General features: G+C 40.8%; 1 protein-coding gene across 4 annotated transcripts; it reads right to left on the bottom strand.

Moving 5' to 3' along the window:
* Positions 1 to 6,687: 6,687 nt before the first annotated feature.
* LOC142549226 (uncharacterized) lies at positions 6,688 to 10,443 on the bottom strand. Of its 4 annotated transcripts, XM_075658063.1 has the most exons (5): positions 9,051 to 10,443; positions 8,854 to 8,933; positions 8,708 to 8,786; positions 7,557 to 7,922; positions 6,688 to 7,485 (listed from the first exon to the last, which is right to left on the bottom strand). In XM_075658063.1, exons 3-5 carry the CDS (start codon positions 8,729 to 8,731, stop codon positions 6,913 to 6,915), a joined length of 963 nt encoding a protein of 320 aa, XP_075514178.1. In that variant the 5' UTR covers positions 8,732 to 8,786; positions 8,854 to 8,933; positions 9,051 to 10,443; the 3' UTR covers positions 6,688 to 6,912. The 4 variants fall into 4 exon arrangements, 3 of the variants coding, with proteins under 3 accessions (XP_075514178.1, XP_075514179.1, XP_075514180.1); XR_012821139.1 differs by having other exon boundaries at positions 7,557 to 8,602; positions 8,708 to 8,933; positions 9,051 to 10,441; XM_075658064.1 differs by having other exon boundaries at positions 7,557 to 8,602; positions 8,708 to 8,933; positions 9,051 to 10,442.
* Between the last annotated feature and the right edge of the window lie 2,327 nt (positions 10,444 to 12,770).

The following is a 12,770-nucleotide window of genomic DNA, read 5'->3' as shown; positions in this document are numbered from 1 at the left end:
GTACGGGGACGTATGGGCCTCTGCTAAGATGTGTGCTCGGATAGAATCACTGCTAGGAACCCATATCCTATCTCGGTATCTCACAATACCGTCGCTGACTGAATACAAAACACTGCCCTTGGCTTCATCTCTCTTCTTCCACTGTGCCAACTGGTCATCTGCTGCCTGACCGCTGCGAATACGGTCAATAAGAGAGGACTGGATAGTCAAGGTAGATAAACGAGGAACTCTACCTCGAGGTTAAGTCTCAAGATCAAACCTCTGCATCTCAATCTGAAGAGGTTTCTGCATCGTCAAATGAGCCATCACTGCGACTTTCCTGCTCAAAGCATCCGCAACTACATTAGCTTTACCCGGGTGGTAGCTAATGTCACAATCGTAGTCTTTCACAAGTTCCAACCAACGCCTCTGACGCATGTTCAGCTCCTTCTGCGTAAAGAAATACTTGAGGCTCTTATGGTCGGTAAAGATCTGGCACTTCTCTCCATACGGATAGTGCCTCCAAATCTTCAAAGCAAAAACTACGGCCGCTAACTCCAGATCATGGGTAGGGTAATTCTTCTCGTGGATTTTCAGCTGTCGAGAAGCATACGCTATCACTCTCCCATGCTGCATCAACACTGCACCTAAACCAAGCTTCGAAGCATCGGTGTAAAGGACAAACTCGCCGGATCCTGACGGTACAGCCAAAACTGGTGCTGAAATAAAAGCTTGCTTCAAAGTATCAAAGCTCTTCTGACACTCCTCGCTCCACACAAACTTCACATTTTTCTTTGTCAGTGCTGTGAGTGGAACGGCGATAGAGGAGAATCCCTGGATGAATTTTCTGTAATATCCTGCTAGCCCAAGGAAACTGCGGATCTCGGATGCATTCTGAGGCACAACCCAATCTCTGACTGCTGCAACTTTTGCGGGGTCTACCTCAATACCACTGCTAGAAACAATGTGGCCCAAGAACGCCACCTTCTCTAACCAGAATTCGCACTTACTGAACTTTGCGAATAATTTGTGCTTCTGCAATGTCTGCAACACTGTGGTCAGATGTCGGCTGTGCTCCTCCCGATTCTTGGAGTAGACGAGGATGTCATCTATGAACACTATCACAAACTGGTCGAGGTACGGCTGAAATACGCGATTCATGAGATCCATGAAGATCGCTGGCGCATTCGTCAGACCGAACGGCATCACAAGGAACTCGTAGTGACCATAACGAGTCCTGAAAGCTGTCTTCGAAACATCAGCACCTCTCACCCTCAACTGGTGATAACCCGAACGCAGATCTATCTTGGAGAAAATCGAAGCTCCCTGCAACTGGTCAAACAGATCCTCAATCCTCGGCAGTGGGTATTTATTCTTCACTGTAACCATGTTCAACTCCCGGTAGTCAATGCAAAGCCTCATCGAGCCATCCTTCTTTTTCACAAATAAGACTGGCGCGCCCCATGGAGAAAAGCTCGGGCGAATGAACTCCTTGTCGAGAAGTTCCTGGATCTGCTTCTTAAGCTCTGCCATCTCTGTCGGTGCTAGTCGGTACGGCGCTTTGGATATCGGAGCCGTACCTGGCATAAGCTCAATGGAAAACTCCACCTCTCTCTCTGGTGGCATACCAGAGACGTCTTCGGGAAAAACGTCTAAGAAATCTCTAACACTCGGAACATCTGAGGCTGACTGGCTGGGTTCCTCGGGGACAGATAAAAAGGTTGCTAGAAATGCCCGACACCCTCTATGCATGAGCTTCCTAGCCTGAACATAAGGAATAATGCGCGGTAAGGAAAAGTACCTGTCCGGCTCAAATAAGAACTGCTCCATTCCAGGCGGTCGGACAAGAACGGATCTCCGCTGGAAGTCTATCAACACTCTGTTCCTCAATAGCCAGTCCATCCCTAGGATGATGTCAAATTTCGGCATCGGTAGCACAATCAGATCCGCATAAACAAGATTACCGTGCAACTCAAGGTCTATATCTCGGATAACATTGGTAGCTGCCATCTCCTCGCCTGATGGCAACACTACTGAAAAGGCTGTATCTAGCCCAATGGTCTGGATCTTGAGAAAGTTTGCAAAGACCTCCGAAATAAACGAGTGAGTGGCCCCTGAATCTATCAAGGCCTTGGTAGCGGAACCAGATATAAAAATTCTCCCTGAAAGATCGGAACTCTAAGTTGAATCCCACTACAAGATCTAAACTTATAGACATGCAAAGGTCAAGGTTCCTCTAGCTTAATTTCCCTGAAATAAATCTGAGTAGAGCATGCAATCCTATAACAGTTCTAAGTTCAAAATCTAAATCCCGATTCCCAAAACACGGAAATTCAAATAATAACTTAAAGTTTAAACGTACCTGTCAAAAACATAGTCTCCGGGTTGGTTTCCGCGGCATGGAGAGCAAAAACTCTGCCTTGAGTAGGCAGATTCCTCTGAGGACACTGCAGCAACATGTGTTCTGGACTGCCACACTTAAAACACTTTCCTGAGCCAGCCATACATGCTCCAGGATGGCGACGTGAGCACCTGGGACAGACTGGGTGCTCCTGAGTCCTCGGGGCTGGGCGTCCCCGCTGCTGCTGCTGCTGCTGCTGGCCTCGGTTCCTGGGCGGTCCATGAAAAGGCCTCTTATTCTGCTGCTGATGCTGATGAGGAGGAGGGCGGTGCGGTGCCTGGACTGGGCGCTTGCCCTGGCGATCCCTCTCGATATCCCGCAGATCCTGCTCTGCGGCTAAGGCCTTGGAGACGGCAATCTCATAAGTAGCAGGGTCAGATACCCTAACATCCCGGCGTAAGATCGGCCGTAAACCCACCAGGAAGTGCATCAGCCTGGCTCTGGCATCATTCGCTATCAGAGGCACAAAGTGACAGCCCCTCTCGAACTTACGGATAAACTCCGTAACCGACATATCCCCCTGTCTCAGACTCATGAACTCGGTGGTCAGCCTGGTGCGAACCTCCTCAGCAAAATACTTGGAGTAGAAAACCTCCGTAAAGCGGGTCCAAGAAAGTGTAGCCAATATCAGGGCTACCGAAGCTCCTTCCCACCATAAGCGGGCGTCTCCAGTGAACAAGTAGGTGGCACATCGGACTCGGTCTGCGTCTCCCAGCTCCATAAAATCGAAGATAACCTCGAGGGATTTGATCCATCCCTCGGCAACCATGGGGTCAGATGCCCCAGAGAATTCCTTCGGGCGCATCTTCATGAATCGCTCATACACAGCCTCGGGCCCTGTCGGCCTGGCTGCGGCTGCGGCATTGCCCCCCGCAAACTGTGCGAAGAACTGTGCCATCCCAGCTAACATCTGGGCACTCATGTCCGGTGGGGGCGGTGGAGGAGGTGGTAGGTCTCCCTCTGGTCTACGCTCCTCCCTGTCTTCTCGGCAAGGCTCCTCCTCTCTGTTGCGCTCTAAAATGCGCCTAGGGGGCATACTGTTCCAACATAACCCATACGTAACTAACATGCATAATTCCATAATTTATTTTAAATGAACTCTGAAATACTGAAAATCTGGAAGCATGCTGACAAACTAATTCATTCTTTAACTAAAATGCTGAACAAAATGCTGAACTGAAAAACTTACAGACCAAAGGCGTGGCTTCGTGAGCTTCTCGCGGTCAGTAGTAGTGAAACCCTATACAGAACCACGGCTCTGATACCAACTGTGAAGGACCCTAAAACTCCTTTCTTGAAAATTTGCGGAAAATTAAAAATTTTCTTTTTAAAAGAACTTAAATGGCCTCGTTCATAAAATCACTGGTGAATCAAGTTCAATATTTCAAAATAATAGCAGCGGAGGAAAATAAAGTTTGCCAAAAATCACAATTTAAAAATATCCAACAACTGATAAAAATTGTTTGCGGAATAACATAACAACTGCTGCACTGAGGTCCTCGGGTGCCACTACTGCCGACCCAAGCTGACTCACTGGTCCCCGCCCTCGGCCCTGGCCTCATCAGTACCTGCAACAATCAAGTCTAGTGAGCCTAAAGACTCAGCATGCATATATCGCAGGTAACGAGAAAAATCTGAATTTAAAATATGCATGAGTTAACATATCCTGTCCTGAGGCATACTGAAAATAATCTGTACTGAGCAATTATAATACGTGCATAACTGAACTGATAATCACAGTAAAAATGTTTGCTCCTTGGAGCCTATACTGAAATAACTGATAAAATTTTCTGTTGAGATTATGTTTTACGCCTGTGGCCACTGCACTAAGCTGAACTGATCGGTAACTGGCTACCGGGGAGGCTGAAACTGAACTGAGCTGGCCGGTCACTGGCGACCGGGTGGTACCATACTGAACTGATCGGTCACTGGCGACCGTATAAAATAACACTCCCACATAGTGAATGAACCACAAGCCATATCGCATAAATCTCAAAAATAATCATTTTCTATTTAATGCACGTAAAATAATTAACTGGCGTAATGAAAATTTCCTGTAATTTTACCAACTAGATTGGATTGGATCGTTCCCAGGCTCGCTGCAACCTAACTGTGCCATGAAAAATATGCAATAGCTTAAACATGACCAACTATGCAATTTACGTTCAAAAGATGCGACTATGACGCCTAATGACTTCGCATTTAATCATGACTCCGAGCCAACCTGAACCGACACTGAACCGACGTATAGTCATGATTAAAATACGCTGAAAAATCATAAAATAATGTTCCTAAAATGATAGGGTCGAAATCTAGGTGAAATGGAGGCCAAAACACGAAACGCTCTTTCGAGAGTCAATTTGGCACATTGCACCGTAAATTCTCGTACGACCTCAAAAATGATCCAAATGACGAACGGTCAAAAACATGACCTTCCTAACTCAATGAGGCACTGTCCAGTCCAAGGCCATGGGCTAAAAGCCAACCAAGAACTCGAACGACGCTTCTGAACAGCAGCATACTTGCTGTCAAAAAAAAAAATACAGCAGCTGCGCACTTGTTTTTCCTTGTGTCGTTTTCGAGGCTATCGGCCATTGGGGCGTGAACCACTGACCAGAGACTCTTACCAACATCCCAAGGAATGATTTGAACCATGGCTAAGGGCCATAGGCCAGCCACAATCCGCATCACACCAAATCTTAACCGAAGGGTCCAACCGAGAGCAACATGCATGCGTGTGTAGTGTTTATGCTATGATCGATGTCTTGCGTCGTTCCAATGGCCATTTGATTGACCATGGCACGATCTAGACATCTAGGAGCATGATATGAACCGTGGCTAAGGGCCATAGGCCAACCAAGATCCACACCAAGCAACAAAAGGAACGAACCAAAAGCTGAACAAATGAAGAAGCCGAATGGGGAAAGGGGCTGTTTTCACGTTTTGATTAAAAACCGAGGGGCCATGGACCAAGCCACCAAAAGGGCAACTTAGTCACGTCTTAGACATGCTAGGGAAGTGATCCAACCATGGCTATAGGCCCTTGGGGCAGCCAAGATCAGATCCTTCCTCCTTGACATCCAAACTGAATTTTCGAACCACATTTTCTGTACCTATGGGGACTTGCTGTCATTCTGAATTTCCAGCAAGCATGGGGCTGGTTTGAATGGACCAACATGGTCCTAATGCATCCTACTACATGTATACAGGCCACCTTGGGAGCCTGGAGTCGATCCAATACCTGAAACCATCAAAACTAAAAGAAAACGTGAAGCTTGCCAAGGGAAGTCGAAAATTCTGCATGTGTTGTTCCAAAATATTTTGACATGTATCTCGGTTTTTGCTTGAATAAACATGATCATGTACTGAAAAATAAATGATAATATGACTTGATTGAGGTTTGAAAGAAATCTAGACATGCCTGGTTTCGTTTTGAAAGAAAACGAACGAAACAACGACGACGCGGCACGGAGGAGGTGGAGCGCTTCTTGTCTACCTTTCTTGAACTCGATTTCTCTCCCTTATTTTCCTACTGGATTCCCACGGTTCTCAGCTTAAAATTTCACTCAGATTTCGAAAGAAAAGAGAGGGGGAAAAATGGTTAGGAAGGTGAGGAGAAAGGGTGCAAGATATAAGGAATGAATCAAGACTAAGTCCACCCTCCTTTTGAATTTGAATTGTTGTTTGATATCAAGTCTACTTGGGGATAAGGTGGCCGAATATTGGCTTGTTTTCTAGTCTAGGATATGTCCATTAATTAATTAAATTGTGCTCCCAAAAATCCTAGAATTATCCTACTAATTACATGCAAAGAATTGGTCAAAGTTGATGAGTTGGAAAATGAATCTTCTAGCACTAAGGGTGGCCGAAAAATGCATAATAAAATAAAGGGAAATGTTGATTATCTAGTCAACTAATAATCCTTGAAAGCCTTACTAATCTTTTAAATAATTTAGTGAGCTAACCCCTTAATTTAATAACTTAAATGAGTTCATTTCTTAATCACCTCAAATAATTAAATTAGATCCTCAAACCTCCCTTTCTAACTTAAATGAACTTGGTTGCTAGCTAAATTAACTTCTGGAAATATTTCTCGAATCTTAAATTCTATCTCAAAACTCCAACTCCGGTCCGGCCTCACTGAAATAACTGAAATGCTAAAAAAATCAAACTGCTGAACTGAAATAATAAATAATTAACTTCAAATAAATGCATTTAAAATAATCATGCAATGAAGTCAATTAAATTTAAGAAAACCTAGAATTATGCATGGCTTATACGTCTACTGATTTACGGGTTCTACACAAAACATATCCAACTAATATCAACAAGGACCAAAATTATCAGTAGTAATTATACATAGCATTCTTCCAAAATAAATACTAAAGACGAGAATACGTCTTGACTTACATACATAAGGAATCCAAAAAGGCAGCTACACAATTACACTAGCTGTTGGCTAGGCTTACCACACAAAAAGAGACCAAAGTTCCAAAAAGCTGTCTTACTAACGAAAATACAGTTTCCCCAATTCAGTCCATTACACCCAGAAGCCTCTTTGCTAAACTTAGTTTGCCTTTGTCACCAAGGCGCAAAAACAATGACAACTTGGCATGGTTCTCAACCAACAACTCAGCAACATGTACTTTCTCATCTTCTGCAAGCTCTGGTATCCCCTGCAATGTATCCAACACCTTCTCCTCAGCATTGGCTATCTTTTCCTCCGTTGCTAGCTGTTTGATCAAATCTTTCATTGTGTCTTTTGTTATGTTAGCGAGATGGTTGATGGCTTCAACTATAGCGTTGTCATCGGCATTCACTTGCTTACGTTTCTTATTCTTTGATGTGACCACTACACTTGGTTTCGAGGAAGGGGTGTGTGTTACAGATACTGACTCGTCAGCCTCTTCAGCAGCATTAAACATATCATTTGTGATCGCAACAGTGTCATGAATTACCTCATAATTCATGTTGAGGACGTCGTGGACAGCTGCAGCGAAGGTCTCTGCTTGTTCACCTGTTGCTCGGTCATTACCAAAAATTTCACACCAATCATGGTAAAGATTCCACTGCTTTGATCTCATGGGTCGTGCGCTTGGGTCGGCCTACAGGAGTTAAAGGCGAAATGAAATACATGGTACTGTTAAAATCAATGATTTTGACTATAAAAAAATACCTTAATTATTGCTTCCCATGTCTCTTCCGTAGCTTCAATGGTTTTATCAGTATCATTCCACCCAACTCCACTTTTGCTTAATACAGTCAACAAAATACCATGTGTTTTCTTCCACACATGTATTTTTGAGTTAATATGTGGGTTTCCACATAAATTTGTCCCTGGAATTGCAGCACGCATAGAATTCTCAAGTAAAGTTAAGTACCCAGCTTTGAATCCATTCTCACTTTTCCATCCTTTACTGATAACTTCTTTTAGGGCTTCAATTAAAACTTCTTCTTCATGTGCGCTCCAAGTACGTCGCGTTTTGTCAGCTTTGATTCCTTTCCCAACCACACTCCCTGAAGTTGCGCCACTGTCCATAACCTAAACACGTGCTCAGAAAACGAGCTATGTCAACCATGTTAAAAATAAATCAGCAAATGACATACGAATCTAAAAGAAACATAATAACAAAATTATCTTGTATGTAATGCATAAATAGAAAATGTGAATTAAATTTCAATCACAAATTGAAGCGCGTAACAAAAGAGTCCACAAAAGACATTAATATATGACTTGCAGAGTAATATCAATAAGGTTTGAAATACAACATGCCATTAATTATTATTAGTTGCTCCACATTGACAATGCAAAGTTCTCTCTCCAAGTATCCCATTCACCGGAGGATTCAAAACTATTAATGAAATCCTCATCGCCGTCGTGACCTGGACTACCAACATCCTCATCAACTTCTTCCATAGGATCAATTGAAATCTGTGAACGAATGAAGTTGTGTAATAGAATGCAAGCCATTATAATTCTGTTTTGTGTTTTGAGCGGGTAGAATGATGGACTACGAAGTATAGCCCATCTCTTTTTCAACAACCCAAACGCTCTTTCAATAACGTTGCGAGCTTGAGAATGTCTCCAATTAAATAGCTCCTTGTAATTTTGTGGTCCTAATGCACGGTTTCCCCAAGCATCCCTATGATATCTTACTCGCCTGTACGGAGTTAAGAATCCCTCGACATTTGCGTACCCATTGTCACATAGGTAATAACTACCTGCGTTACAAGGACATATTATGGTTCAAATATTTATGAAACATAATTCTAAAATTTATATTATTCTATTGCAAAACGAAAGGAAAAAAATTGGGATTTTATCACCTCTGGGAACTTCCAGTGAATCATCGCGAGTCAATGCATCTCTTAGAACTCTACCATCTGCTGCGGATCCCTCCCACCCAGTAAGCGCACAAATAAAGTTCATATTGCGATCGCAAACCCCCAAAACATTAACCGCAATATTACCTTTTCTAGTTCGGTACTTGGCCTTATCTCTTGTTGGTACATGTACAGTGATAAATGTTCCATCCAAAGCACCAAGACACCCCTAAAACAAATTAAAATGCAAATTTTATTTCTCTGTCAACTGTAATAGAAATAAAAATCAACTAACAACAAAAGATCATAATTTTCGTTAAAACAAATTAATGAATCGATATATTACCTTGAACCATTTCCAACTTTCATTACTGCAATTATCATCCACAGGGGTAGGCTTCACTAGCAATATCGGATGTAATTTGAGAATAGATAACATAACTTCATGGAAATGAGTGCTGATGGTATGTCCACTACGTTGATAATCATGATCAATCACTCGATTTTTCTTATGATGACCCAAGATAGACAGAAACATGGCCACCTTCTCTTCAATTCGTACGTATCTCGATTCTACCAACCCTCCAACGGTACTGACCAAGTAACACAATCGGGAAAATGCTTGGCGATTCATTCTCAAGTTTACGACACATTGAACATCACCTAATTCGATAATCCTATGCAAATGGCTCAATTGTGCATTAATTCGTGTAGTCAAGGTGTACGAGCATGGTCTTCTACGAGGTTCATGACGTTGATTTGCGAGTAATCCATTCCGATGTCGTATTAAAAGACATAAAAGTAGAAAAGAACGGCACAACATTTGATGCAGCAACACAAAAAGCGTAATGCTTCTACGTCTAACGTCCATCTTGCTATCTTATCTCAAGAAATGACAACAAATTAAGCTTTAGTACAAGAGTAAAATGCAGAAGATAATGTTAATTCAGTGACAGAAACAACATGGTATTCTTGGTTTGAAATTATAGATTTCACATGACAAAAACAAATTTTCTTTCTTGGATGAACGGTTAAATAATAAGAAATACAGAAGATGAGTCAAATCATATCCCCCATCTTGATGAATGAATATAAGCCCTCAAGGAACATGATAAAAAAATTTTTTGTTTAATGGAATTTGTTTGTCGAAAGTATTTATTTAAGCAATTAATATGCATCTACAAAAACATTAATAAAGACAATATGCATATAGATAGTATATGGCATCAAATACAGTACATCAAACTAGATTTCAAGGCAATAATGAAGACATTCACACAAAATATAGTCATTACCAACGAAATTAACAAATATATTTTTCACGACAAAGACGAAATTGATGGCGAAGAAACTGAGTTTTACCTTCAAAAAATAAAAGATAAAATCTTAGTGGCACACCGATGACCGAGCACAGAAACTGAGTTTTACCTTCAACAAATATAAGATGAAATCTTAGTTGAACACCGATGACCTAATCGCATAGCTTGTACGCTATTTCTTCTCGGTTCCTTTTTTCTGGGGGTCGGCTGTATTGAATAAAGGAGAGGGAGGAGATGAGATTTATTGGTAGGGTAAAGGTTAATAAGGTAATTTTTATGTTCTATCATATGAACTGTACAAATTAGGATTAATAATACTTGGGCCATTCAGGGATGGATTTTCCCCAGTCTACAGAAATTTTGTCACGGGCCACTTGTTATCTGTCTCTCTCCCAAAAACCAGACAAACATGTGATTACACCACAATCTGCCTCTAATCATTCATACCAAACAGGCCCTTGGATGTTATTGTGATGGAGAACGCAAGTCTAGCTTCAAAATGAGGAAGAAGAAGAAGAAGAAATGAGCTTTTGGAGGAAGATTTCTTGTGTTTCTCTCGAGTTTCTTGCTGTGAAAGGAAAGGAAAAACTGGTGTTGATGCCAAGAATTTCGAAACTTATCTTCTGTATAAGGCGACGCTCGGGCGGTAAAATATTACCACTCAAGCGTGGAACATTCTGCCCAAGTACTGAATTTTTAGTGCACTGGCTCTCGGGCGGTAAGATCTTACTGCTTGGGCGCCAAACATTCTGCCTCTGCGCACAGTTTCATCAAAGATCGCTCTAGAAACGTCTATTCCCTTCATAATTTGAAAAAGTGGCAAACATGAAAGTTGTAGATCTATGTCTTGGTTTGCTTCTCCAATTGGCCTCTTGTCATTGGAAGTTCTGAGTAAAATGTTATGCTCAATCTACCAAAATGTGTCATTGTAGGAATAACGATATACATGACACACTTCGGGGCGCTTTTGGCTTGTATTCCACAATGATTTGACAAAAATCAAAACATGTAAGTTGTAACCTTATATCTTAGCTTTCTAATGGTTGTGGCCTCACACAATTTAGATCAATATCCAAATCATTATGCTAAAACACGTAAGAACTGTCATATTTTCATCTCATTTCATGCAGTTCCATACCAACTTTCATTACACTATTTTACCTACACATCTTACCATCACTATCTAGACATATATTCCTTCCCAATACACCATCGACGATATATATAAATCATATTCAATCTCACTATCGATACCTCAATCAATACGTTAAACATAATGAGTCAAATAACTACATAATAAATGATAAATGCATCATTAATTATTTGTACGAGTAATCGGGCATTACATGTACATTTAGTACTCACTATTACTAACATTATTATTTAATTAGTAGATTCTAAATTCACTAAATAAATCATTTTGAACTCATTATAACATCGATTGACGATCAGACTAAATCGATTTATCGACCGTACAAATCTCGTTCATATAATGGCAATTGAAAATTTCGATGGACGAAATTTCAACTGATCCATTTTTGGCAGCTTCCAGTTTTGTAAACTCATTCACTAAATTTACATTTAAACTAACTTTCACAACTTCCATTATATGAAATCCACTTAAAACTCATTTGTAAACAATCTATTTGATCTTAATCAAATAACAGTCACCAAATTCAATTCTTTGAATTTGATTATCTCAACGTGAACAAAGAATTCAATACTTGTGTGACTCTCAATAGTTCAGGGATGCAACTAGTCATGGGTTCAAAACTACATTGTGATTCATAATAACATTTATTCTTATCCGAACTTATCTTAGTTAGTCTTATTCTTTTCATCAGCCCATTGATAAAGAATATCAGAACTCAAGTCTGATCGCACCCATCGGATCATGGTAAAAGCATCTAGTAGCGTCGTCCCATGTTCCCCTATGTCACTGATTGTGCTTGCAAGAACCTTAAGTTATTGTTAACGTATAGAATGGTCCCTTCAACTCATATATCTCGATCGAATTTTCAATCATTAGTATATCGATAGTTTCAAATGAATTCGATAACAATATGACATATCTGTGAGTAATAACACTGACATGATATGTGCAACTGAGGAAACACCTTTCCAAAATATACATGTCTTACTCTGATCAGATATTCTTAGCACTATTATCTCATCAGATCACATAGGATATCTTCACCCGTAGGCAAACGGTGAATCCACGACTACAATGTATTGGATACTACGTATTTCGAAATTACACTTAACCTCGCCACCTGATGATTTTCAATAGAGTAAATGATGATTTTCAATAGAGTAAACGAGTCAAAGTGCAATGCTAATATGCAGAACCTCCATGCTATCTCGGGTCAAAGAACCAATGATATACAACCATAACATTATGTTATTCCACTAGATAAGTGATAAGCATTTGGACAGTCTAAATGAGGGTTGTTCAGTACACCATCAAATGATCACTAAGCGATCTTTATCCTTATTTTAGACAGTTGATTTGACTAATAACATGTTTAGAATATATGGTACTCTTCCTAATGAGTTTCATGATCTTATATTGCGGGATAGACCTCGTGGTATCTTTTGTATATTCAAGAGTTTTATCTATGCAACTTACGTTAATATAAAGATAAAGTAATTGTCATAATTGGATAAAATCATCAAATATTATTAAAACAAATATTGTTTTTACATAAGGGTCAATGAAGCTCAACCCACAAGTTAGCTTGTTGGGT

Source organism: Primulina tabacum, chromosome 6 (assembly GCF_025594145.1).
Source record: "Primulina tabacum isolate GXHZ01 chromosome 6, ASM2559414v2, whole genome shotgun sequence".
NCBI classification, from domain to species: Eukaryota; Viridiplantae; Streptophyta; class Magnoliopsida; order Lamiales; family Gesneriaceae; genus Primulina; species Primulina tabacum.
This window is presented reverse-complemented; position numbering and strand designations above follow the sequence as displayed.

Coding starts and splice junctions, on each gene's coding strand:
- LOC142549226 (XM_075658063.1), bottom strand. CDS start 8,731: ATGATTCACTGGAAGTTCCCAGAG. Junction 7,923..8,707: donor TTCACTGGAAGTTCCCAGAG/GTGATAAAATCC, acceptor GCACGTGTTTAG/GTTATGGACAGTGGCGCAAC. Junction 7,486..7,556: donor CATGGGAAGCAATAATTAAG/GTATTTTTTTAT, acceptor TAACTCCTGTAG/GCCGACCCAAGCGCACGACC.